General features: G+C 41.8%; 1 protein-coding gene and 1 long non-coding RNA gene across 3 annotated transcripts in view; one reads left to right on the top strand and one right to left on the bottom strand.

The window, feature by feature from the left end:
- The window catches only part of LOC308080435, a 40,529-nt gene extending 37,032 nt beyond the window's left edge, over nucleotides 1–3,497 (bottom strand). Inside the window, exon 1 of the long non-coding RNA XR_013932706.1 lies at nucleotides 3,456–3,497. This is a non-coding gene — a long non-coding RNA (uncharacterized lncRNA). The remainder of the gene's footprint in view (nucleotides 1–3,455) is intronic.
- Nucleotides 409–24,067, top strand: dhrsx (dehydrogenase/reductase (SDR family) X-linked). 2 transcript variants are annotated; one of them, XM_080422285.1, is made up of 7 exons: nucleotides 409–555; nucleotides 10,124–10,231; nucleotides 14,159–14,230; nucleotides 18,177–18,278; nucleotides 19,526–19,733; nucleotides 21,708–21,915; nucleotides 23,787–24,067. In XM_080422285.1, exons 1-7 carry the CDS (start codon nucleotides 456–458, stop codon nucleotides 23,970–23,972), a joined length of 984 nt encoding a protein of 327 aa, XP_080278411.1. In that variant the 5' UTR covers nucleotides 409–455; the 3' UTR covers nucleotides 23,973–24,067. The 2 variants fall into 2 exon arrangements, with proteins under 2 accessions (XP_080278411.1, XP_080278410.1); XM_080422284.1 differs by lacking the exons at nucleotides 10,124–10,231; nucleotides 14,159–14,230; nucleotides 18,177–18,278; ... (1 more) ...; nucleotides 21,708–21,915; nucleotides 23,787–24,067 and adding an exon at nucleotides 4,798–9,531 and having other exon boundaries at nucleotides 420–555.
- Nucleotides 24,068–27,892: the final 3,825 nt, after the last annotated feature.

Here is a 27,892-nt window from a genome sequence, read left to right as displayed (position 1 = left end):
ATTCATAAAGCATTAAATCTTAGGCTAAGATAGCTGCATGGTATGTTTACACAAATAGAGAGAAGGAAACCTTGACATAGGCCTACAGCTTAATATTTGTTTCACATCACACGAGCAAAACAATAATTATGACAGGTACCTAACTGTATGTGTTCTCTTTGTGCAATCTAAAGAATCAGCACATGCAAATACCCATGTTCAAAGATTAAGAGCCATGGCATCACCACACCATCATCTTTTATGACATAAACGCATAATATGAAGAAGATTCTCAGATTTGACCACCAGGCGGCGGCAGCTTCACTGTTCTACCTTCTACCGCGGCTCTGGGGGCTTGAGCGGAACCAACCATTTAGAAGGACGCTTTAGTTTCCACACGGAGGCTCCACAGAGACGCACCCGGGGCGGAAGCAGCAACAGATCAGAACAGCAGCAGCTTCAGACAGAACAGCAGAATGTGGCTGTTAGAGGTTCTCCTGCCTCTCATCAGACTGTATCTGTGTGGAGTTAAAGTTCTGCTCTATCAGCTCTTCAACAGCTCCTTCACACTGCCAGGTAACATTCATATATGTGTGTTTTATTATTATTGTTTATTGTTTATCTATTAGCAGCTCTACTCTTCCTGTGGTCAACACACAGAAACACATAACATTACATGCAAACACTTATTGTTGAATGATGAATTGAATACATGGACCCCAATGGAAACAAGCCATAATAGTGCTTTCTTGGGTTCAATCCTTTTAGCAGACCTTGTGTAGAACTGTACTTTCTCAGCTTTATTTTTTTTGGCCAAACTGTTAAAGTATTCAATCAATCAATCTTTACTTGACATTATAAGAGAACAGTTAAAATACTTAAATGCAACCAAACGTTAAAGGGATAGTTCAGCCCCAAAACATATTTGTTTCTATAGTCACCCCATGGAGACTTGAATTCATGGATGTTTTTGGGGGATGAACCATCCCTTTACATATATATATTTTTTTAATAATCTCAATTATATGGTGTAGTAAATCATTCCATAAATATAGCCTTGATACAAGACTGTCATATATTACATGACAGTCTTGTATCATCATTATGACCGATGACTGTCTTGATCCGAGGCTAGCATCAATATAACATCTTAATGATACCTCATCTATTTGTCAGGGGTCTTCAACAGGTTTTTTCTTCAGGCCAAGGACCCCTTAGCTGAGAGAGACATGAAGTAGGGACCCCCCCCCCCACACACACACACTACATATTGTATAACATTGTGTTGCAGATTGACTTTTTCATAGATTGAATAGATAGCTTCATAGACTTGTTTGACTGCAACTATCATTGTGTAGTGTGTTGTGTTGTATTCATGTTAATGTACAATTAACCACTTAGAAAACTTGTACTTGGACCAAACCTCAAACACACTCACCGCCAAAGGGGAGAATTCTCCCCTTTTCAGTCAATGGTGTTTACCGCCAAAGGGGAGAATTCTCCCCTTTAATTATTATTTTTTATTTTGTTTTTGAATTCCTAAAATGTTTCTCTAATTTTTGAGTATACATTTATAACCCTAACCCTAACGAATTAGGAGATATAAAAAAATGAATTAAAAAAAATTACACTTCAATGTTAAAAAATAAACGGACAAATAATTCACAATTTTTCTATAAAAAAATGATTAAAAACCCTGGCAGTGGGTGATTTTATTATGAATTAACTTTGGCGGTGAATGTGTTAAAAATAGCCGATCTACAAGCTCACAACCCCTCGCAGCGCTTGCAGATCGACTAATGTTCCCCTCAGAGGATAGGGATGCTAGGATTCAAGTGGTTAATGTAAAAAACAAAGAAAGAAAAAAAGGTTCCTATCACAAAGATTTGGCGGCCCCAACCGGAGTAGTAACTCTGAGGACTACCGAGGGGGTCCCGGACCCCATGTTGAAGACCCCATATCTATGCTATTAAAAGAATGACAGGTTGACTTTTGAACGTGACTCGTGCTGGAGCACCGCTAGCCTGATGACAATGTTTTATGAGCATAATGCGTCTTTATCTCATAACACATCATAATATCACACTAGTCCATGTTGAAACATTTTCATACATTCTCAAACGTTTTCCAAAAAACAGCGGAAATAGCAGATCTACAAGCTTACAACACGGCTGTTTTTCCATTTTCATGAAAGTATATTATTAAATGTGTCAGTAATTTCTTAAGTCATTCGTCACATCTGCCTTGTGAAATTTGAAGCAAATGAAGTCTAAACACCAAACAGAAATTTAAAGTTGTATTCATATGTTCCAATGCCAAAAACACAATTAAATCGTTTATCGCAATTATTTGTGTGACAATTAATCGTCAACTTAAATGTGTTCGTGACAGCCCTATCCAGAAGTACCTGAATATTCCGTATTGTTCAATAAAGGGCATTTGAATCCGATCGGTGTCAGATTTTCGGTTGGGAGGTGTATTGCGCTCTGATACATTATAACTCTATGAGAAAATCTGACACCGATCGGATTAAAATGCTTTTTTATTAGAACAATACGGAACATACTGGTACTTCTGACGGGCCGTACATAATTGTAACATCCGTGGCCATGCGGTTAAGCACTTTATATTTGAAATCTGAAGGTTTTATGTAGATGTACGGACCCCAAGAGCGGAACCCCAAAGACTATTTTGAACCAACTCCAAGACGGTCATTTCATTATGACCGTCTTGATCCAAGGCTAGTCTGATGACAATGAAAGCATGCACGTTATCATCTGTTTTATGTCATAATAACATCATAACACACGCATAGCCTGATGTCAATTACACGTCTTATACTATACATGTGTTATTATTTATCTTTAGGTCACAACATCATAACATACTGCAGTGTTAAAGGAGTAGTTCACCTAAAAAATGACTTATTTTCTTTCAATTACACACCCCACAGAGCCTTGAATTCATGGAGATTATTTTGTTTCTGTCGCATTCCTAAGCCAATAATTTGATGACCCCAGGAAAGCTACCGGAGACTCCGCCGGCCATCAAATTATTGGCTTAGGATTAGGAATGCGACAAAAACAAGCAAATCTCCATGAATTCAAGGCTTCATGGGGTGTGTAATTGATTGAAAATAAGATTTTTTTTTGGGTGAACTACTCCTTTTTAAGGAATGGCAATTTATGCAGAACGCACGCTAGTTAGAATGACATTAAATATGGACCGTTAATACTCGTTGATCACAATAAATATGACACACAATGATTCCTTACTGTCTACAAAAGGAAATGGGTCAATTTGGTTGCATTTGCACACGCTCAAGAATTTAAAGAACTCTGAGGATTTGACTGTGTTTGGCCTATTTTTTATTGTCAGTTGTGGTGTTGTTCTGCTATGTCTCTAACGTGCACTTTGAGGTCGACAATGGGTTATAAAAAATACACACAAAATCATATAATACAGCGGTCTTCAACGTTTTCAGGTCAAGGACCCCTTAGCTGAGAGAGAGATGAAGCGGGGACCCCCACACTACATATTGTGCAGATTGAACTTTATCATAGATTTATTTCATAGATGGTTTCATAGACTTGTTTGACAGCACTATCATCAGTGTTGGATTCAAGTTAATGTGTATTTTCAGACATTTAACCACTTAAACCCTCTTATACTTGTGTACTTCGTCTGCCCCCCCCCCCCCCCCGCCCCAGCACCAAACCTCTTATGCCGAAAATAGCCGATCTACAAGCTCACAGCGGTGTAGTGGGCTTGTATATCTGCTATTTTCGGCTAAAGTTCCCCTCAGAATAGGGATGTTAGGGTTCAAGTGGTTAATGTGGTCAAGTGGTTAACTTCCTATCGCAGAAAGATTTGGCGGCCCCCCCTGTAGTAACTCTGAGAGGACCCCCTTAGGGGTCCCGGACCCCCTGTTCGAATCAAAGCCATTTGTTTCCATTTAATTGAAGAAAACAGGCAACAGTGCTTGGACTGTTACCATTACAAATTTACTGTCGACGATTAATTGGCGTAGAAATAATTGCGATTAACGAATTTAATTGTGATTTTAATTGCGTTTTTTGGCATTGATTTGAACACTGGAACAAAAATTTTATTTCTGTTTTGCCTTTTAGGCTTCAAAAATTGCACAGGGCAGATATGACAGAAAACTATTATACAAAGAAATGGCATATTTAATAATCCTATAGTAAAAATGTTTTAAGAAAAATAGAGCGTTGTAAGCTTGTAGATCTGCTACTTCTGGAAGATTTTCGAAAATGCATGAACAGTTTTCACCATGGAAACAAACAATCATGACTATTATGCTAAATAATTGCAATTATCTTAAATAATTGCCATTATGTAATAATTGTGACAGGCTTAAATAGTGCCAGAGCTATGTATGTATAACCTTGCTGGGCTCTGACACAATGGAAGTGATTATACCTGCTAAACCGTTGCAAGGGTTTCTAGTCTGAAACATGGTAATCTGTCAAAGAATGCAATGCTATTGAACTGGTAGTACTGGCGTCAGCTTAAGCCCCTGTTGCTTATCCCCCACCATGACTAAGGCCTTGAATTATGCAGCCTCAAGGCCATAGTGTAGATTTGTAAGGCTTACAGGAGAATAAAAACGTGTCCTTTACCAACAAAAACAACCAGTGACTCAAAAGGGGAAAGAAGTGTGAATTGGTTAGATTTATATTTGAATTGGTGATGTTTTATTGAAAACAGCAAAACAATAAATACATCTATGTGTAGGTTAATAAGTAGATCTAAAGTTTTCTTCAGCTCAAATGTTTATTTCACTATTCCTGTTAGGTTCTACTCAATAACCGAGGCAGCTAAATGGATTGCCTTCCAAAGGAAGCCATGGAAGGCAGAAGTGCCGGAGCTGCATCCTCGGGCCTCAATCTTGTTGCGCACCCGAGGGCGAAAAGCAAAGTGTGGAAATACTTTGGCTTTGACACGGACGCGGATGGGTGCATATTGCACTGGAAGAGGATATACTGTCGCATATGCATGAGCCAGATCGCGTACTCGGGGAACACATCTAATCTGTCCTACCACCTCGAAAAGAACCACCCTGTCGAGTTCAGTGAGTTCGTGAAGAGCAACACGGATCACATGCGCGAGGTGTTCGGCACTTCGTTCCCCAGGATCAAGCCCGAGCCCTCGGGCCTATCTCTAAAGCCACTGCCGGACACAAACCTGAGGCAGAGCTTAGGCTATGAAAACAGACGACACAACGATCTGACGCTCGCCGTGATCAACTTTGTCTGCGAGGGCATGTATCCGGTGTCCGTCGTTGAAGAGCGCACGTTCCGGACCTTGCTGAGAACCGCCGATCCGAGGTACTCGCCCCCGAGCAAAAGTGACTTAGCCGTCAAAATGCTTCCACAGATGTACTTTCACGCCCGCGACGCTGTCCTGACCGAGGTGGCCGGGGTGATGAACTGTGGCGTCACCACCGATCTTTGGCAAAGCCAGACCCAGAACAGAAGTTACATCTCCCTTGCCCTGCATGCTGTTAATCATAATAGTGCAACTGGCTTCTCTGTGACCAGCAAGTGCCTCAAGACCTTTGAAGTGCGCGAGGACAACGCGGCCGAGAACATCACGAGAGCCATGTACGAAGCCTTCGTCGAGTGGGGGATAACTCACAAGGTCAGCGGCGCCACCACCGACGGTTCCCTGGACGTCGCAAAAGCGTGTTCCCTTCTGGAGCTCTCGGTGCAGATGCCCTGCCTCGGGCATGCCGTCAACCGTGGAATGGATGAAGCCTTCGAGCTGCCTCGCATAGACGGCTTTTTGGGACGCTGCCGCAAGCTCGTCGATCATTTCCGCGAGACGGCCGTGGCGATGTACCTGCTGAAAGAGAAGCAGAGGCAGCACGGCCTCGCTCAGTGCGCGCTCGTCAAGGACAGGAGCCGGTGTTGGCTGTCGACGCTGGCGATGCTCCGGCGACTCAAAGAGCAGCAGCTCGCCGTGACCTCGACGCTCGTGGAGTGCGCCGAGAACCACCACTTCAACTTCGGCGCCGGCGACTGGGCCATGGCGGAGGGCTTGATCGAAGTCCTCCAGCCTTTCAAGGTCGTGGCCGACATGATGACGTCCTGCAAGTATCCCACCATCAGCATGGTGCGGCCCGTGCTCCACATGCTGCTCAACACCACGCTCAAGCCCAAAGAAGGGGACCTCAAAGAGGTCAGCATGACCAAAGAGGTCATTTCCAAGGTGCTGTCGGGCACCTACTCGCAGACGCAGGAGATCTCCACGTTCCTCAACATCGCCACGTTCCTAGATCCCCGCTACAAGAGGCTGCCCTTCCTGTCGCCACAGGAGCGCTCCCGCGTCGAGAGCAACGTCATCGAGGAGGCGAAGGCGATCCTGGAGAAGCAGAGCTCCGAGCAGCCCTGCCCTGACGAGTTCTCCCTGTCGTCCGACGAACCGCCCAGCAAAAAGCAGGCGGCCGGGGCGGAACACGCGGGCGGCAGCGCGGCTCCGGACAACCCGCTGGCCGCAATATTCTGCCAGTCGGACTCGGACCAGAGCCAGGCGGAGCTGCACGCCCAGGTGGTGGAGGAGCTGAGCAACTACAAATCCCAGCGGATCCTGGGGCTGAACGAGGACCCTCTCCTGTGGTGGTCCAATCACGCGGCCTTGTTCCCCACGCTGCCCAAGGTGCTGCAGAAGTACTGGTGCGTTCCCGCGACCAGCGTCCCCTGCCACCGGCTGTTCAGCTCCTCGGGGACGGTCCTGTGCGGGAAGAGGAACCGCATAGCGCCGGCTCTCGTGGACCAGCAGGTCTTTCTGTACGAGAACTCGCGCAGTTATTACGAGCCGGAGCCCACCGAGGACGATTTGGAGGACAGTGTGTGGGACTGTAACTATATTCTGGGTCAGCCATTGGAGTGACTGTATGCATAACATTAAGATCTTAAGACCATCATGTGGGGGATTCCACTTTTCTTTGCATGGGGGGGCAGAGAGGGGGGGGGGGGATAAAAAGAGCCATGTGGTTAAATCTGCACATCCTCCCATCTCCACAATGTTCATGTATGACAGGGGTCTTCAACGTTTTTTTCAGGCCAAGGACCCCTTAGCTAAGAGAGAGATGAATCAGGGACCCCCCCCCCCGCCCACAACATATTGGATTCATGTTAAATAAGTGTTTTAAGACCTTTAACCACTTAGACCCTCGATGCTTTGTAAACTTGACCGTTGGCTCTGTACTTGGTCTGCTCTTTTTCCCTGTACACCAAACTAGAATAGCAGAACTTCAAGCTCACAACGAGTCAGACGTGTTGTTAGCTTGTAGATCTGCTATTTTCGGCTAATGCCCCCCCCCCCATAATAGGGATGTGAGGGTTCAAGTGGTTAATGTAGAGAAATAAAGTCCCTATCACACAAAGATTTTGGAGTCCCCCCTGCAGTATCTCTGAGGACACCCTAGGGGTCGCGGACCCCCTGTTTAAAGACCCCTGATGTATGATGATCACTTAACTGCAGATAGATAGATACCGTAGATGTATAGATACCTTTATTGGTCCCGCGTGGGGAAATTCAAGCGCCGGAGACGGCACAGCAGTAAAAACGTTACAGCTACAGGGCAAAGAAGTACAATAGGTGTAGAAGAATAACCTCACAATAAAATATGAATTATTATTAAGTATACCGATGTATGCACCCTATACAATCATCCTGCCTGGTGCAGAACAAGAGACACCGTCAATGAATATAAAAGTATATTACAGACGTATATATGTTACAGGGAGATTGGAGAACCAGGGAGATTGAAGAAGGAGCGCTTGTTTTCAGGCAATTCTGTAAAACCAACGCTAGAGGGCAATGCAAGCCAGACTAGAGGGAGGGTGTGTGTGTGTGTGTGTGTGCGTGTGCGTGCGCGTTTGTGTGCACACGCATGCACACACATGCGCACACACATGACAGGTTGACACACGCATTGTTTTAGTTTCTCCCTGACACACACACACACACAGTGATCCATGAAAAGAACTATTCTGTCCCTATCGGTTCACAACTCGGACAAGGGCTAATTCGACTAGCAGAGCCTCGGCCGGTCAGCGCGGGCACTCGCGCCTGGAGGCACGAGGGCGCGCCTCCTCGGCCTCAAGCTCTGTTGAGTCGGCGCGCCTCCGTCATGGACAATAACTATTATCACGTGTGCGTGTGAACGCGTGTTCAGCGTTCCCCTAGCGTAGCTTCCTGGTTGCTATGTGGGGGGGAACAACAAAAGACAGGTCCGCGTCGCATCAAAGCCCCGCCTCGCCCCGAAGCCCTGTGCCTAAAAACGAGCGCTCTGTCTTCAATCTCCCTGGTTCTCCAATCTCCCTGTGACATATACACTCTATACAATCCTCTAGTTGGCATTTAATGTTAAAAGGATCCCTGGCTAATAAGCCAAATAAGCCTTAAGACATTATAATTGTCCTCTATAACTAAAATGTAAAATTAAAAACACCTTAAATATTTTATTTATTTTAGAAAAGAGTTAATCTTTCACTCCATAGGGGCAATGCCCGTCGCAAGTTGATGATGTCATTTGCCCATGTGTGGTCTATCCCTATAGAATGTATGTGAAATTAAAAAAAAAACTTAATACTTCCTAAGGTTAATATGAGCATCAAAATGTTTTTTTTCATACATTCCACAGGGCTAGACCACACATGGACAAATGACATCATAAACTTGTGACGGGCGTTGTCCTTCTTCAGTAAAAGATGGACCCTTTCTAAAATAAATACAATATTTAAGGTGTTTTTATTTTAGTATAGAGGGCATAATGTATTGAGGCATATTTAGCTAGGGATCCTTTCAAGAAGTTTGACGTTAAGAAGTAAGAACCTTTTGCATAGGTGTCAGGCACATTAAAACGGGCATGTCCTATCATGTAAAACATGATTAAAAACTAGGGATGGGGCAATAATCTGCTATTTTTGTAGATCTGCTATTTTTGAACGTTCCCCCCCCCCCCCCCCCCAGAATAGGGATGCTGGGGTTTAAGTGGTTAACAAAATTTTAAGTTTGAAGCATAGTTTGATTATTGCGATAAGATCGTTAATCGCAATTATTTTTGCCACAATAATCGTGACATGTCATTTTCATATCGTCCCATCCCTAGGTGTGAGGCACATTAAAAACAGACATGTCCTATCATGTAAAACGTATAATTAAAAAACTTGTTTTGTTATTAGATCGAAGAGATGCGTACTGTAATCTCGGGACTGAAATAATGCTAGCTATAATGTACAGGTGTAATTTGTTGCTCTTTCTTTATGGTCTATGTCTACAATGTCTATGCTTCATCATTGCTTATATGTGTTTTGTGTGCACATAAGATTTTTTTTATTTTGATTTAGATATTATATTTGACATTTCTGAAGTGTGGAATATTTGTTATTAACCAATTGTAAAATGCATCCACAATAATATAAAGACATTATTATTTGCGTTTCTGTTCACAGTGTCCCAGACTTAATTGCAGTCTTATTTCAACGCTGCATGCAGATGAATAAGGTCTTTACTCACCAGGAGCGCGACAAATAAAAATGCGTCTGCAAATATGTTTTGCATCCAAATATTCGTACAGTTAGTGCCTCATTCATACAGGTGGATGCTTTTATTTGTGGTGAAAAAACCGTTTTGTTCAAAAATAAATAGATGTAATAATAATGTTCGCTCCGTAATAATAGTGACGAATAAATAACAAATAACTATTTTTTTTGTTGTTGATGGAATTAATTACATGGGGATATAAAATGCTCCTGGTGTCTAAGGACCTTTTTATATTAGAAAAAAACAAGGTCTTTAACCCCAAAGAATTAACAAACATGTTGCACCATGATACGTTGTTAGCTTGTAGATTTCTATTTTTTTTGGTCACGTGCCATCTCATGAGTCAGTCTTGGGGCATTGATATAGCACACTGGTGTAAGAGCCTCCATTATTGCACCATATGATTGCTAAAGGCCTGGAAATGGGGTAAAATAATACTTTGGAAAAGTTATGGAAAATAAATGGGAAAAAAGGTTTTGAAAATTAATTGGTATAAAAATGTGGGGAACCCTCGTTGAACTTGGAAAGGCAACTTTGTGGACGTTCTCCCCTCTCTCTTCTCACACAGCTTTGCCCAAGCAAAATGGAAGGGTTGCCATAGTGACAGGGGGTGCCCGTGGCATGGGCTATGAGACGGCAAGACACCTGGCAGGCCTGGGCATGCATGTTGTACTAGGTAGGCTGTTTTTTTAAGAACAACACTGATCAGTTGATTTCTGCTCCACTAAAGATTATAGGGCTGTCACGGTCATCATGACATTTTACTATTAAAGGTAGGGTAAGTGATATTTTTGGGTAATTTCTTTTGTTTTGTTAAAAGGGTTAAAGTACAATATTCTGATAATAATCATTGCTACAGAGCGTTTTTTTTCGGTCACAGGGGTCTCTCCAGCTCTTTAGGAAACAGAATAGTACATTCTCAGGTAGGTGACAACTTTTAAGCCAATCAGGAGAGAGCACTGAAAATGCATTTTCTGTTTTAATAAAGAGCTGGAGAGACATGGAAGACTCCTTTTACTGAACAAACACTCTATAGCAAGCAATGAGTACTATCAGAATATAGAGCTATTTAGCACGTATTTTAACCAAAGCAAATCACTTACCCTACCTTTAATTATCACTACAAATAATTGTAATCTAACGGTTTTATTGTGTTGTTGTTATTATTTATTTTTTGGGGGGGGCATTAAATATTGGATCGTTTACAAATCTTTTTAGCTTCGTACAGGACCCCTAGAAACAAAGATTTCAGTTAAAACATGTTAGCTGTAAAAAAAATAAAAATAAGTATAATATAAATATATGTATACAATATATTCAAAGATTTGCACACATTTTCAATATTTTTAAAAAATATCAGATCTACAAGCTCATAGCGCGGCATGAAGTGACGCGCTATGAGCTTGTAGATATGATATTTTTGAATAGCCAACCAATGTGCTATAGCTAAAATCTAATGCTTTCCCTATTTTAATGGGTTAAAACAACACTGATCAATTATGTTCTGCGCCACTAAAGTATAGATTAGATGTTTGAGAGAGTATGTTCAATATATTTATAATTAAAAAAATATGCTTCCCCCCTCCTTTTGCTCACACCTTGCTTGACCCTACTGTAGTGCTTATATTTCTATTTATATTAGCATTTTTATGTTTTACCTTTTTATTCCTCGTTCTTATATTTTATACCGTCTCTATTTTCTGCTGTAGTTTAATTGTTTTTGTTCTGTGTCTGAGAGCAATGCATCGAGTCAAATTACTTGTGTGTTTAACGCACCGTACTCGGCCGATAAACAGACTCTTGATTCTCGTTAATCATTTCAAGTGGAGCAGAAAATAATTTAATCACAAAACGCACCTTTCCAAATGTAACTCCTGGCTTTTCAGATGATTTGTAAAAATTCTTGCCCCCCCCCCCCACGGCTCCTGAAATCGTTCATTGTTTTCCAGACGCCACTCAGTAACATTGAATTAAATGATTAATAATTTGTCCTTTTTAATCACATAATTTACTAATCAATATTACTTCAAGAGAGAGCTGCCTTCTGATTGTTTACATAATGGATTATTATGTCAATTACTATTGTTTTAAGATTATGAAATTAGTATTACTCTATCTGAGTAATTTAGAATATTCATGGATATTTTTTTGTTTTTGTCAGGAGACACAAAGGAGACTCTTTGTGTCTCCTACCGGAACCGCTGCCGGTCACCAAATTATTGGCTTAGGAATGTGACAGTTTAGGAATGTTAAGGCCCAGGATAGAGGACTCTGGAGGACTGTAGTCAACGGCCTATGCTCCATGAAAAGGAGCGATAGGCATAAGTAAGTAAGTAATGTGACAAAAACTAAAACAAATATCCATGAATTCAAGTCTCCATGGCGTGACTAATTAAACAACTAACAAAAACTAACTAAAAAAGTCATTTTGGGGGTGAACTATCCCTTTTTAATATGACGTTCAAATACAAAACATGCTCCATCACAAGCTATTTGATCTATTTGCTTAAAGGTGCTGTAAATGAAAATGTACAGCGCCTGGGGTTAATTGATCCCAGGGCTTTATACTCATTTAAAACGTAATGTCTTCACAGAAAATAGCCGATCTACAAGCTCGCAACGTGGTGCGACGTGTTGTGAACATGTAGATAGACTATTTTCACCACATGTTTGCCCCAGAATAGGGCCGCTAGGGTTCAGGTGGTTAAAAAAGTTACGTTAAAGCTCTGCATTCTGATAGTAATCATCACTATAGATAGAGTGTTTGTTCATTGGCAGGGGTTTCCCTGTCAGTGTTGCCAGATTCTGTGAGAGAAACAAGCAACCAGGTCTAGGAAAACCAGCCCAAAAGAAGCGACTATGGGCCACATGAGCACTTTATATACATCAGCTATTTGAAAATAGCAGATCTACAAGCTCACAATCGCGACGCGTTGTGAGCTTGTAGATCGGCTATTTTCAAATAAAATCTTGCGGGCAAATTATAATAAGCAGATCTGGCAACCCTGCTCCCTGTCTCTGCTGCTCTTCAGTAAACAGAGAGTACATTTTCAGGTCGGGACACCGCCAGGCTATTTCATCCAATCAGGAGCTTTGATTTTATAGCTTTCCAGTTGTACTTTTTGTCTGCTCAATTATTTTTTTTTCTTTATTTTTTTTCTGTTTGTCTCATCTTTTTCATTTTCACTTGTTTCTCCATCCTATATCCTGTACGTGTTCTGTCTCCTGATTGGCTCAAATTGATATCCCTTCCTGAAATGTGCTTTTCTTTTTACGAAAGAGCTGGAGAGACGAGGAGACCCCATAGTTACTGAACAAACACACCATTCATTTTGGACTAAAGAACTATTTAACACTTATTTTCACAAAAAATATCACTTACAGGCAGCTAGGGATGCACCGAATGGGGAATTATTGGCTTTTTTTTGGCAATATTCGGCCGAATATATTCAGTGGCCGAATATTGGGTGCCTCCCTACTTACAGCATCTTTCGATATGTTCACCCAGCAGCAGTCAAAAACGTATAGCTTCACATATCGGTGAAGTTGAAGTTGCCACATATTTGATTTATTCACATGATAATATCACTAAACCGATTATTAAAGCAGCACTACGTAGTTTGGGGTATCAAGGGGGGCGCATGCTACCATTTTCGGTGGTCACCTTAACACCGCGGTGGTGATAGAGAGAGCTAGAGAGCGCTCTCTCTATCACCTAAAGGCAGGGTTCCTGGAAATATTTTGAAATGGGAAAAACTGTTTTCCAGGCCTGGAAAAGGTTTGGAATTAATCAAATGTTTTGGAAAAGTTTTGGACATACGTTGTTTTTGTCTAGCATGAAGTGAAATACGGGTCAAATGCACAAGCTGCGTGAGAGCGGCCTAATATATACAGGACGTCACCGGACGAAAATAATAGATCTGCAAGCTAACAATGTTGCACAGTGATATGTTGTTAGCTTGTAGATTATCTGTTATTTTTGTCACATGACACCTTCGCTCGAGTCTTGGTGCATTCATAACACAATGGTTTAAGATTCTTATTATTGCTCTATATCATTGCTATAGGCCTGAAAATGAGGTGAAATACTTTGGGAAAGTTATGGAAAAGTTTTTAAAATTCATTGTTCAAAATGTGTGGGGTGACCAGCTCATTTGGTAGCATGCGGGTCCCTTTAAGTGGCCACTTTGGACGCAAATAACATGGCAGCCATCGTCTTTGACTACATTACCCAAGATCCTCTGCAAGCATGTCCGGCGAGGACGCGCTGTGATTGGCCAGTCGTTGCTTTGACTGGCAGTTCTAGCAGAGGACCCCTCTGAGTCTATACATTTATGGAAGGATGATTGTTATTGCCTAAACATGTAACTTTATAATGTTGTGGGACATAATATACGTTGTAGTTAAAAAAGGTTACATAGTGCTGCTTTAAATTAAAACAAAATTGCATGGCGTTTCATGCCTATTATTATACCGCTTCAAAAACACGAATACAATGAGCGTTAGCGCTGTGATTGGTCGAGGCGTTTTGATTGGAGGTGGGGGCTGTGTCTTGCTGGACGTCCCGCCCACCCCGGCTCTCTGGTCTTCATCATCTTCATAGCTGGGAACGAGGAAGAGGAGGGACTGGCCGCCGTCAGCAAGATCCGCGAGGAAGGCAGCCAGCAGGGGAAAGGTAATGATAATCTCTGTTATGTCCCTTTCTCCCCCACTTCCCTTTTTCCTTTTTTAACCCTTAAGACCTAGCCCAGGATCAATACCTTTTTCGGGGTGTGTGATCCGGTCGGGAGCCGAAGCAACCCTGTATGCCTCACCCCCAAATAACCCCGGCTGCGATCGAAGGGCATTGTCATTTTAGGGCCTACCTAATAAAATCCTTGATGCGATGTAGTTTAGCTTATTTTTTAAGGAGACTATGTAGACTAGTCTACCTTTTGTAATCGATTCAGCATTTAAATTGGGGAACCAAAACAAAGCGGCTCCGCAAAACCGGAAGCAGCAAAAAAACTGAAGCCGAAAGCTATTTATTTTCTCTCTTTTTTTTTTTTTTTTTTGACCGGATCACACCTGGCCATTTAATAACGAATACCAGGCTTTCCTCCGAGGTGGAAAGACTGGTGATGCGAGGTTACTTAGGACCTGGGGCCGATTCTACAAATGCCTTCTAAATCAGTGGTTCAAAATTATATTAATTTGGCCTCGGATGAGGATGAGGAGGAGTGAATCGTCGCCCTCACCACTCACTGACTCATCGTCCATTGTGTCGCTGCTGTGTGACAACTTCTGGTTTTAGAAGCAGCAACACTTCGGCTTCCATTCAACACGGCCTCTATTATCACTCATTCACAGTGGTGATAGAACTACTCAGACATTTTTGCTTAAGTAAAAGTAACAATACCACAATATGAAAATACTCTGTTACAAGTAAAAGGCCTGTGTTCAAAATGTTACTTGAGTAAAAGTACAAAAGTATTGGCATCAAAATATACTTAAAGTACCAAAAGTAAAAGTACTAGAATGTTTGAAAATGGCAGATCTACAAGATCACAACGTTGAGAGCTTGTAGATCAGCTATTTTCAAATAGCCTAGGTATAAAATAGGGCTAAAGTGGTTAATGTGTGTTTTATAACAGCATTTATATCTGAAAAGTAACTAAGTTTTCAAATAATTGTAGTGGAGTAAAAGTACAATATTTGCCTCTGACATATAGTGGAGTAGAAGTAAAAGTATTGGAAATTGTAGATACTCAAGTAAAGTACAAATACCTCAAAATTGTACTTAAGTACAGTAATTAAGTAAAATGTTCTTAGTTACTTTCCACCACTGCTCATTCAAGGCTGTCTGCCCGTTCAGGACGGCATGACGCTGATACCAGTTGCATCCAGATGACTGACTGCACCGACCAGCCAATCACATGCACTGTTGTCCATTTGCAAACATATTGGTGGTAGGGTTTCACCCATTGAGATTAAGATTCTTACAAATGCCTTCTAAATCCTATATTTGTCCCTGACCTCCTGTTGAAGAGCCCTGGCCTTAGTGGCCTACATAATAACTTAAGTGGGTGAAGATAAATTACATACTTAAACAGAACAGGTAAAAGGTCGTAAGACTACATCACTGTAATGTAATGGAGCCTTTCAAAATGAGGAAAAGACAATAGTTTAAATGAATCCATCAAGACCGGGAACGCATCTGTGTCATTTTAAGATTTATTTGGCTTTAAAGCGAACATTTTTACCTCCGATCTGTGCTTCTGGGGGTCCCTGGAACAACATATTTTGAGATGGGTACAAATACATATCATTTTGGGTGAGCCTTGACATGGAAAAGTTGGAGCGCCACTGATATAGACGTATACCGTTGGGTAACATGTATTTGGCCCCCCATCTCAAAATGTTTTGTTCCAGGGACCCCCAGAAGCAAAAGATTTGGGTTACAAATGATCACTTTAAAAAAAAGAAATAGTATATATTCAAAGATCTGCACAAAATGTCCACGATTTATTCAAAAATAGCAGATCTGCAAGCTCTATGAGCTTGCAGATCTGCTATTTTTAGCACAAAGCACAAAGACATCAAAAACATTACACGGATGCGTTCCCGGATTGAATGGGTTAAATGAATATCCCCTCTATAGTCCCAACGGTCTGCACAGAAAACAAACGTTGACCAAAGTTCATGGCCAAGCCTGGGGAGAGTCTGTCTCTCAAAGCACAAACATGTCTTTGTCTCGGTATGCTTGTGTTTAGCTTGACCGCAGCAGTGGTTCTCAACCTTTTCAGGCCGCGACCCCCCCCCAAAAAAAATATCATATTTGAACTGGGGACCCCCCCAAAATAAACATATTTTTTACTCTTAATATTTTTTAGCCCACGATTTTGTAACCCCATTTTTTACACCCAGTGCCAATCTCTATGTAATCCTGGGCACTACACTCCCTCTGCCAACCTAGGGAGGCCAGGGCCGAGCTCATGCCTCCTTCAATGCATGAGAGCCAACTGACCTTCTTGTCACCTGACAGGGGGGAGTTTCCCTGGTTGGACGTAGCGCGTGGAAGGAACACGTTATTCCAACCAGTTCCCTTCCCCTCCATCAGGCGCCCCGGCTGGCCAGGGGGAGGCAGTATAGTGACCAGGATTACTGCATGTTTTTGTGAGGGTACCTACCCTAGGAGACACGGGGAGAACATACAAACTCCACACAGAAAGGCCCTTTCGCCAACCCCACCTAGGGTATGGGCACTGATGACGCGGAGGAGAGAACACGCCCCCAGCGCCCACAGCGTCCCCTGCGGGAATCGAACCCAGGACCTTCTAGCTGTGAGGCGACAGCGCTACCGACTGCGCCAGGCGCCACCATGCTCCTCCAAAAAACATTTGCAACTAAAATCTTTGCTTCTGGAGGATTCTAGAAATGTCTTCTAAATCCTAATTTTTTTTTGAAAAAACGTATGCTGCTATAATCAGTGGTTCTCAAACGTTTTCATGTCAAGGACCCCCCAAATGATATGTATACTATTTGGCTGCGGATCCCCCATCTTAAAATATGTTGTTCCAGGGACCCCCCCAAAAGCGTTTTGAGTTAAAAATGTTCGCTTAAAAAAAATATATATATATATATTATATATATATATATATATATATATATATATATATATATATATATATATATATATATATATATATATATATATATATATATATATATATATATATATATATATATATATATATATATATTTCAAAGATTTGCACAAATAGGAAGAAAAAAAATAGAAGATCTACAAGCTCATAGCACTGCCCTCTGTGCCGCGCTATGAGCTTGTAGATCTGCTATTTTTGAATAGCCAAAGTATAAAATAATTGTTAAAGTGGTTACACAGATGCGTTCCCGGTTTTTAATGGGTTAATAAAGCCTGTTGTACTGGAGCGATTATGGTTCACTGCCATAAAGCATATTTATGCTATACCTACCTCTGAAATATTGCAGCCTTGCAAAAACATGTAAACTGTACACTTGTCGTCTCAAATCAGTGACAGTGATACAGTGTTGAGTTTGTCGACTATAGCCATGACGAAAAGCTTTCGTTGACTTTTTTCACTGACGAAAACTAAATAAAAACAAAATAGAAAACAAAGCTACGATGACTAAAACTAAGACAAAATATATTGACAATTTCGTCAACAAATAAAAACTAGACAAAGAGTAGTGGAGAAGAGATCCAGTATAACTAAAACAAGTCATATTGTGTTTGGTTGCGCTCGCGTGTTGCACTCTGAAAATAGCAGATCTACAAGAGGTGTTGATCAGCTATTTTCAGCATGCAACCAAGTGTAAAATCAGCCATTACGACGGCATCATGGCACCGCCAAAATACATTTTAGTCGACTAAATCAACTGTAGATTTAGTTGACTATAATCTTATGATATTTAGTCGACTAAAACTAGACAAAAACTAAAAAAATTCAGATCACTAAAATATGATTACATGGAATTTTATACGAAAGACTATGACTAAAACTAAATCAAAATTTGCTGTCAAAACACCTGATGGTGGTCAAAATCGACACTGCAATGATATCTGTTTCTTACTGAGCCTATTTCTTTTTCTTTCACAGCTGAGTTTCTGTTCCTGGACTTGGCCTCCCAGAAATCCATTCGACAGTTTGTTCAGAAGTTCACAGACAGAGGCCTGCCTCTCCATGTCCTGGTTAATAACGGTAGGCTGGTTTGTTGCGTCAACTCCTAAATGTCTTGTGTTTCTAGCTGAGCGAGCCTAAATGTTTGCATGTTTTGGTCAAGCAAATATTTTGGTCAAGCTGTATCATCAGTACAGCAGTGGCTCCCAAACTGGGGTTAGCCAAATTATTGAATATTTTGGGCAGTCCCCAGATGATTAGCTTAAAGGAGTAGTTCACCCAAAGAATTACTTATTTTCTATCAATTACACACCCCATGAAGCCTTATGGGGTGACAAAATAAATACATTTTAGTTTTTTTTGCATTTCTGACCCAATAATTTGATGACCGGGTTATTGGTCAGCTACTCTTTGAGTCTCTTGAGTAGGAGACTCTTTGAGACTCCATCAGTCATCAGATTATTGACTTAGGAATGTGACAAAAAATCTCCATGAATTCAAGGCTTCATGGGGTGTGTAATTGATAGAAAATAGGTATTTTTTTGGGTGAACTACTCCATAATGCCCAACATTGTTTTCTTACTCGACAGTAAACAAACCAACGTACTGTATATAAGTGTTTACAGGGTATCTGCACATTTATAATGTGACAATTTAAGACCCTTACTATGTCAAAAGTAACCAACAAACTATATAATAAAAACATTACAAAACATTGGCCAAACATGTCAAATATTACTAGAGAAAGAGGCAAAACATCCAAGATTTTGAGCTTTTTAACCCATTAATACCTGGAACGCATCTGTGTCACTTTAGATTTCTTTGGCTATTCAAAAATAGCAGATCTACAAGCTCATAGTGCGGCACCGAGTGCCGCGCTACGAGCTTGCAGATCTGCTATTTTTGAAAAATCGCGAAAAAATATTTTTAATATTTTTTTCAAAAAACTGTTAGGATTTAGATTTTTTTAAAAAGAATCGCCTCAGGTCTTAATGGGTTAAGTAAAAAAATTGCATATGTACTGTACAAAGGAAGGCTCCACGTCCTCCCGGTGGGGGCTCCTCACTCGCAGGTGAGCCAATAGGATACAACAGCAGTGACAACAAAGAAATGTGTGTGTGGGGAGGAAGAAATTGGCATAACGACAAATTGGGGAGAAAAAACACAAATCTCCTTTCTGGGGGGGGAACCACTGATTTAGACGGCATTTGTAGAATCGGCCTCAGGTCTTTATGGGCTAACTGGGCAGTTCCTCTTATTGTGTTTTCACGTGTGTGTGTGTGTGTGTGTGTGTGTGTGTGTGTGTGTCTGCGCACGCGCGCACGCAGCCGGCGTCATGCTCGTCCCCGAGCGGCAGACGGAGGACGGCCTGGAGCTGCAGTTCGGTCTCAACTACCTGGGTCACTTCCTGCTGACCGGCCTGCTGCTGGACGCGCTGAAGAAGACGGGACGGCCGGGCCGCTGCGCCCGCGTGGTCACCATGTCCTCGGCCACGCACCGCGGCGCCGTCCTCAACATGGACGACCTGCTGAGCCGGTAGGAGAGAGCGTAAAAAATCCGAGAGCGCATCTCTGTCATTTTATACATTTATTTGGCTATTCAAAAATAGCAGATATACAAGCTCATAGCGCCAGGAGGCCATCCACAGAGCCTAGTCCCTCCACGTGCCAGAGCCTATCCTCTCCCCCAGCCCCAGCAGAGTAGTTCCGGAGAAGCGGACTGAAGGGCCCAGTCCTAAGAGGACTGACCGTGGGTAGCTACTGGGACGTTAGTCGGGGGCTTGATCAACCCCGGCTGGGTCACCTGGCGAGTGTGTATGTTGTTGCGAGACCCAAAACACCCGTCGACCCCAGGCTACAACACTGATGATACGTCCATGTGATGTTTTTATTTATTTATGTAGATCTGCTATTTTTTTTTTTATCGTGAACATTTGTGCAAATCTTTGAATGTATATCTTTTTTAAAGCGGACATTTTGTAACTCAAATCTTTGCTTCTGAGGGGTCCCTGGAACAAAACATTTTTTACAAATGTTCGCTGAAAATAAATATCCAATATTTGCATAATTTTCACGATTTTTCAAAAATAGCAGATCTACAAGCTCATAGCGCGGCACTCGGTGCCGCGCTATGAGCTTGTAGATCAGCTATTTTTGAATAGCTAAAGACATGTAAAATGACTGAGATGCGTTTCCGGATTGAATGGGTTAACCATTTAGAACCATGAGGTCGATTCTAAAAAATGGCTTCTAAATCCTGACCTAAGTTTTCAGAAAAGAAACGTATCGTTGCTGTCGGGCAGAAACCTCTTATCTCCATGTTTTAACTGTTTGTGTTTTTTCCTAAATTAACACCCTTTTTGATCACACTACAGTGTCACACAAGAGTATCCAAAATAGCAGATCCACAACGCCGCATTTCGCCGCAAATTGTGATGCATTTTTTTAACACAAATCTTCTCTTCTGGAGGGTCCCTGTCATAAAACGTTGTCAGATTGGGGGTCTGCGCGGCCAAATACATAGCATTTTGAGGGTCCTTGGTACGGAAAGGTTTGCGATCTACTCTGTCCTGCAAAGCCAAAGTGCAGTAACTACGTTTTTTTGGACACACCGACTTATTTTTGTATCCCAAAGGTCAAAATAGCCATCGTGATTTTGGGGGATAAACAATTACCTCAAGAACAGACACCGTTCTGATCAAAAGTTTACAAACATTTGTAAAGAACATGTATGTCGTGCAGTGGTGGAAAGTAACTAAGTACATTTACTTAAGTACTGTACTTAAGTACAATTTTGAGGTATTTGTACTTTACTTGAGTATTTCCAATTTCCAATACTTCTACTTCTACTCCACTACATCTCAGAGGCAAATATTGTACTTTTATTCCACTACAATTATTTGAAAACTTTTGTTACTAGTTACTTTGCAGGTATAAATTATTACATTATAAAACATACATTAACCACTCTAGCTCTATTTTATACCTAGGCTATTTGAAAATAGCCAATCTACAAGCTCACGACGCGTTGTGAGCTTGTAGATCAGCTATTTTAAAACATTTAGTACTTTTACTTTTGGTACATTAAGTACATTTTGATGCCAATACTTTTGTACTTTTACTCAAGTAAATTTTGAATTTGGGACTTTTACTTGTAACAGAGTACTTCTACATATCAGTATTGATACTTTTACTTAAGTAAAACATTTGAGTACTTTTTCCACCACTGATGTCGTGGCAGTTTTGACTTTCCAATCATTTCTAAAATTCGTATTTGTCTGTTGATTAGAGAAAATACTTCTTTACAAAAAAAATCACAACGTTTATTTTATTTTCATAAATTTATTATGGGTTTTCTGTAAATGTGACCAAATCTGCTGGGACAAAAATACACATACAGCAATGCTAACATTTGGTTGCATGTCCCTTGGCAATGTAGAAAGTTTTGTCAATCAAATAGCAACGGTGCAGCAATGGTTTGTTACACAATAATTCCCCCTGTGGCCTCTAGGCGGTGCTACAGTGCGCACGGCGCCTACTCCCAGAGCAAGCTGGCCCTGGTGCTGTTCACCTACCGCCTGCAGGAGCGGCTGACCGCCGGGGGCTGGGCGGTGACGGCCAACGCCGTGGACCCCGGCATGGTGGACACGGCGCTCTACGACAACCTCTGCAGCCCGGCGCAGGCGGCCAAGACGCCCGTGGCCAAGCTGCTCTTCAGGGTACGTCGTGTGACACGTTTTTTTTTTACACACATAAAACATGCTCAGCTTTTTAGTGCTGCTCCATATCAAAGTGCTTTATTTACGTCGTTTCGACCCTCACGGTATCTTCTTCTTCAGGGTCACTTTTTATACTGTAGAACTGTAGGGGTCTTCAGTGTTTTTGAGCGGTGCAACCGCTCCTATAAGAGGGTTTAGGACCCATCCGTGGCGAAGGTTTTTCTTTCCGTCGTGAAAATGTGTCTTTCGCTGTGACGCCATGCTGTGGAAAACACGCCCATAGGCTGAGCTCTGCAGGACGTGCTGTGATTGGCTAGCGAGACACATGATGAAATTAACTTCAAACTTCGCAGACGCGCTGTGATTGGCTAGCGAGACGCATGATGAAATTAATAATAATGTAAAAAAATTTAATTCAATTTCAATTCAAACTTTATTCCAGACACTCAGGGGGTCCACATTGCATACAATATCACTTGGCAGGACGTGCTGTGATTGGCTACCGAGATGCATGATGAAATTAATAACTCATAAATAGCACCGCTCACTTCACACTGGGTGTGATTTTTTTTTTAAGGCCAAGGACTCCTTTAGCTGAGAGAGAGAGAGAGGGAGAGATTAAGCAGGGACCACCCCCCACTTTATATTGTGTTGCAGATAAATCCATTAATCGAAGACCGGGAATGAATCTGTGTCATTTTAAGATTTCTTTGGCTATTCAAAAACAGCAGATCTACAAGCTCGTAGCATGGCACCGAGTGGCGGTGCTACAAGCTTGTATTGATTGATCTGCTATTTGGAAAAGTCGTGAAAATGTGTGAACATTTTTGAATATACATGTTTTTTTAAAGCGAACATTTTTAACTCAAATATTTGCTTCTTGGGGGGTGGGGGGGGGGTCCCTGGAACAACATATTTTGAGATGGGGGTCCGCGGGCCAAATACATTATCTGAAAAACTCCATTGGATCCTCAAACTGTCGTTCAAACTCCAACTTTGGAGTCGTTTTCTTTCTCCAGAAAAAACTCCACTTGAGCTGTATTTGGGTAAAGTGATGATAATATATGGACACATCAACATACAAACTTTGATGAGGCAGTGTTTGTGTTGTTCTAAAAACATTTTTTCATTTCCTGAAAAGTTCATATTTTGGACATTTTCTGCCCGATATATAAAATATACATAATACATAATGAAAAGCATACTTAATACAATAATTCATGTTCTTTCAGGATTATCATTTGTAGCTCCCCTTTAACCGATTAAGACCTGAGGCTTATTCTAAAAATGTTCTCTAAATCCTAACAGTTTTTATGAAAAACTTATGTTTCTATATCGGTGGTGCTCAAACTTTTTCATGTCAAGGACCCCCACCTCAAGAATATGTTGTTCCAGGGACCCCCAGAAGCAAAGATTTGAGTTCAAAATGTTCCCTTTAAAAAAAAAAAATATATATATATATACGTGTGTGTGTGTGTGTAGAGAGAGAGAGAGAGAGAGAGAGCACAAACTTTCACGATTTAAAAAAAATAGCAGATCTACAAGCTCATAGATCTATGCATCTTTAACTCTTGAGACTGAGGCTGCTGTGTTTTTTTTTTAGCGCACAATGAATTTCACCTGCCTTTTTGCTTTGTAATTGGTATTGCTGACAAACAAAGTTGAACCTTGCACCTTGACAGTGGTGGAAAGTAACTAAGTACATTTACTTAAGTACTGTACTTAAGTACACTTTTGAGGTATTTGTACTTTACTTGAGTAATTCCAACTTCCAATACTTTTGCTTCTACTCCACTACATCTCGGAGGCAAATATTGTTCTGGCAGCATAAAAAACAGCGCTGTTCTTTGTGTGTGTGCATCGCCCCGCAGACGCCAGCAGAGGGCGCCTCCACGGCCATCTACGCGACCGCGGCCCCCGCGCTGGAGGGCGTGGGCGGCTGCTACCTCTACAACGGCAGGAGGACGGCGTCCGCCAACCTCACGTACGACGCCGACCTGCAAGGCGAGCTGTGGAGGCGGAGCTGCGCGCTGGTCGGACTGCCGGAGGCGCCGTGAGGTACCGGGTGGGGGGGGGAGGATCGCCACCGAGGGGGTCCTGAAATGGAGCGCCCCTTGACACGTGGAAACGGAACTAAATGGACTCGTGTAGATTAGGGGCATTGGTTCTCTTAAAGTGGGGGTCCGGGGCCCTCCAGGGGTCCTTGGGGGGGGGGGGGGGGTCCCCAGCAAAATGTGTTAATATAGGATCACAATCATTCTAACCACTTTAACCTTTTATACATTTGGCTATTCAAAAAATAGCAGATATACAAGCTCATATCGCGGCATGAGCTTGTAGATAGCTTGCAATATGAGCTTGTAGATCTGCAATTTTTTGAAAAATCGTGAACATTTGTGAAAACTAACCCTTTTTTGAATATATATATATTTGTAACTCAAATCTGTACTTCTGGGGGGGGGGGGGGTCCCTGAAACAACATATTTTGAGATTGGGGGGGTCGGTGGCCTTTTTTTGCACATATCGGGGGGTCCCTAGCACAAAACATTTTCAGATCCCCATCTGAAAATGGTGCTTAAAAACTATGCCAAATACGTATGAATTTGGGGGTCCTTGGCACGAAGGGGGCTCTTTGTTTCTCCTACCGGAACCGCTGCCGGTCATCAGATTATTGGCTCAGGAATGCTACAAAAGAAAAAGAATATCCATGAATTCAAGTCTCCATGGGGTGGTAATTGATAGAAAAAAGGTCATTTTGGCGGTGAACTATCACTTTTTAATGGGTTCAAATGGAGACGGGAGATGCGTGATTATGGCGACCTCACCAGCACGCCTTGCGGCTCGCAGGTACAAGAATCCATACCGTCTCTCACTTTCGTGACGTTAACCACTTTCCACCTGGTGTCCCTATTTTCAGGCGTGCCATTACAGGTGAAAACTGTCGAGAGGTTTTCGGACCATTTCAAAATGTTTCGATAATGGCTCGTTGAGCTAGTAGATCGCTGTGTTCGCTGTTCATCGTGCAACAAAGTTTATAGGGCTTAAGACAGTGGTTAAGTCAAGGAAAGAGAAGAAAAGATATTTTCGCTGTAGTGATGATCGAAGATAAATGGTAATACCTGGGCGTCTGTTAACAGAATAGAAAATTACACCGTATACCCAACCAACCATAACTCTAAGATTTGGAGTTTAAATTAATTAATATAAGGGTTTCTATAGTCTATGTCTGCAGAGCAACAACTGCAGACAATCTCAGTGATTGCAGAGCCAAAACAGATGGTCAGTTTTCTGTGGTCTCGACAACTGGCATCTGGTATCTGTATTTTTTTTTTTTCATGCCAGACCTACAATTGTGCCCAAATTGTGGCGAGTGCACACAGACCCACCTCTCCCCGACACGCACGCACGCACGCACGCACGCACGCACGCACGCGCGCAGCTTGCCATGCCAAGGCTAGCCATTATGATACAATAACACATGTTGTAATAACTCTAGCTTGAAACTAGCTGATCTATTTTAATGTGGCTAATAATTATGGACAATCTTAAGACACATGTCGATGTGGCCTTTGCAGTGACCTACAATTGTGCCCAAATTGTGGCGAGTGCACACAGACCCACCTCTCCCCGACACACACACACACACACACACACACACACACACACACACACACACACACACACACACACACACACACACACACACACACACACACACACACACACACACACACACAGGCAGCTTGCCATGCCAAGGCTAGCCATTATGATACAATAACACATGTTGTAATAACTCTAGCTTGAAACTAGCTGCTCTATTTTAGTGTGGCTAATAATTATGGACAATCTTAAGACACATGTCGATGTGGCCTTTGCAGTGCCAATAGTTAAAGAAATGTTTTGGTCTGTAGAACCTTGAGCTGTGTAGCTACATGGGTGTATGTATGTCCATGGCATTGGAATTGGGGGTTTGTTTGTTTTATTTGCATTCATGTGCATTCTTTAAGCTTCGACATCTGAAAGAGTGTCCTTGCCTTACAGTGCAGTGAGAAAATGTGTTCTCTTAAACACATCCTTAACCTTAAATGTGCGTTGGCTATTCAAAAATAGCAGATATACAAGCTCACAGCGTGGCACGAAGTGACACGCTGTGAGCTTGTATACCTGCTATTTTTGAACATTAAAAAAAAAAAGGTCTTAATCGGTAAAGAGATAGTTGAAACATCGGGCCCGATTCACTAAGCTGGTCGTAAATATCAGTGTAAATAACGTGTAAATAAAATGTCTAAAGGATGGTGTATTTTCTTTAAGCAAAATCGGACGTGCAATTCACAGTGGGGTGTGTAAATCCCTGATATGTGCGGATCACAGTTCTTTCAAATTTTTGCCTGAAGGTCAGAGGCGCGTTCATATGAAAGATCCTTTGCATTGCTCCATGCCCACATTTAAGACCACGTTTAAGACCACAAAGCTGTTTACACTCAAAATATGGGTGTAAACAGCTTAGTGAATCGGGCCCATTGTCTCTGTCTTTATGACAGACTTGTTCAGAAATATTGTTCTAAACCGTCCTGATTGGAGCTTATAGTAAATTACTGTAATACAGTGTGGGGTTTCCTTTAAGTTCCAGGCTCCATCTCCCATGTATATTTTTCTACTCTATATACTCTACAGTATTAACAGTATCTACAGTAGCATGCTGGGTAATTGTTGCCAAAAGGATGTGTGTGCGCCATCTGCCATTCACTGTGATTGGAAAAGCAATTATATTCTTATTTCCTGATTTAAATAATCAACAAGGTATTGTGTTGACATTTGTTTACATGCGTATGAGATATTATTTAGATGTTCAGTCACTAGTGAAATTTCAAGCTGTATATCGTAGAGGAAAAACAATGAATGTATTGTGGATCATCTTGTATGCTGTGGCTCAATGATTTGCTTAATTATAATGTTTTGATCATTTGTATTTTTTTACATTAACCGTAGAAACCACTTTTTTTTTGCACATTCTTTGATTTATCAAGTTTAAGTGGCCTCGGCCCACCTTGTAATTAATTGACGTCTCAGACAGGAAAGATATTGTTCTGCTCTCAATAATGTTGTCCAATTTATTGTTGATTAAGATTGGCGTTAACATGGTTTACTGTAAGTGATGCCTTTTCCCTGTCATGTGTCTTTGTTTGCACTGAATCTGTGTTAAATCTGAGCACGCTGATCTTAAACAAAGATGTACCACACTATGTATGATGAATAAAACTGATTTTTATGCTGTACCTTTGATCTTCCCTGCAGGCATTTTGTCACGTCAAATCTGTGTGTTTTCTCATAATGCAAAATGTCAACCTTACTGGAAAAAACACACCCAAAGTCGCTTATAATAAGCGGACCTGGCAACACTGGTCATTGAATGTGTAGTTTACACTGCATGTGTAGTTTACCATGGGGAGACCCAGGTTTGAGTCCACGTGGTGATGAATACCCCATCCAAGAAACTCAAACTTTCTCAAATAATGACTTGTAAGTATCTCTTGTGCTTGTCAGGTGTGTGGGGGGGGGGGGTCCCCAGCTCAAATATGATTATTTTGGGGTGTCCCCAGCTCAAATATGGTTATTTTGGGGGGGTCCCCAGCTCAAATATGGTTATTTTGGGGGGGTCCCAAGCTCAAATATGGTTATTTTGGGGGGGTCCCAAGCTCAAATATGGTTATTTTGCGGGGTCCCAAGCTCAAATATGGTTATTTTGGGGCGTTGCTCGGCCTGTAAAGGTTGTGAACCACTGGGCTACAGGCAAAAGCAGAATGACAGTTGGTAGTTGATCACTGGCTTATAGTGCCATCTAGTGGACTCTCTGGCAACATGTTGATTGATTGAATACATTAGCAGTTTGGCAAAAAGAAACACAGGCAAGTACAGTTCAATACAAGGTCTGCTGAGAGGACTTTAAACTCAAGAAAGCCATTGGGGTCTTTTGTAC

The sequence above is a fragment of the Gymnoscopelus braueri genome, assembly GCF_963280865.1.
Source record: "Gymnoscopelus braueri genome assembly, chromosome: 24".
Taxonomy (NCBI): Eukaryota; Metazoa; Chordata; class Actinopteri; order Myctophiformes; family Myctophidae; genus Gymnoscopelus; species Gymnoscopelus braueri.
Note: the sequence above shows the minus strand (reverse complement) of the source record. Positions and strands in the feature narration are given on the sequence as shown.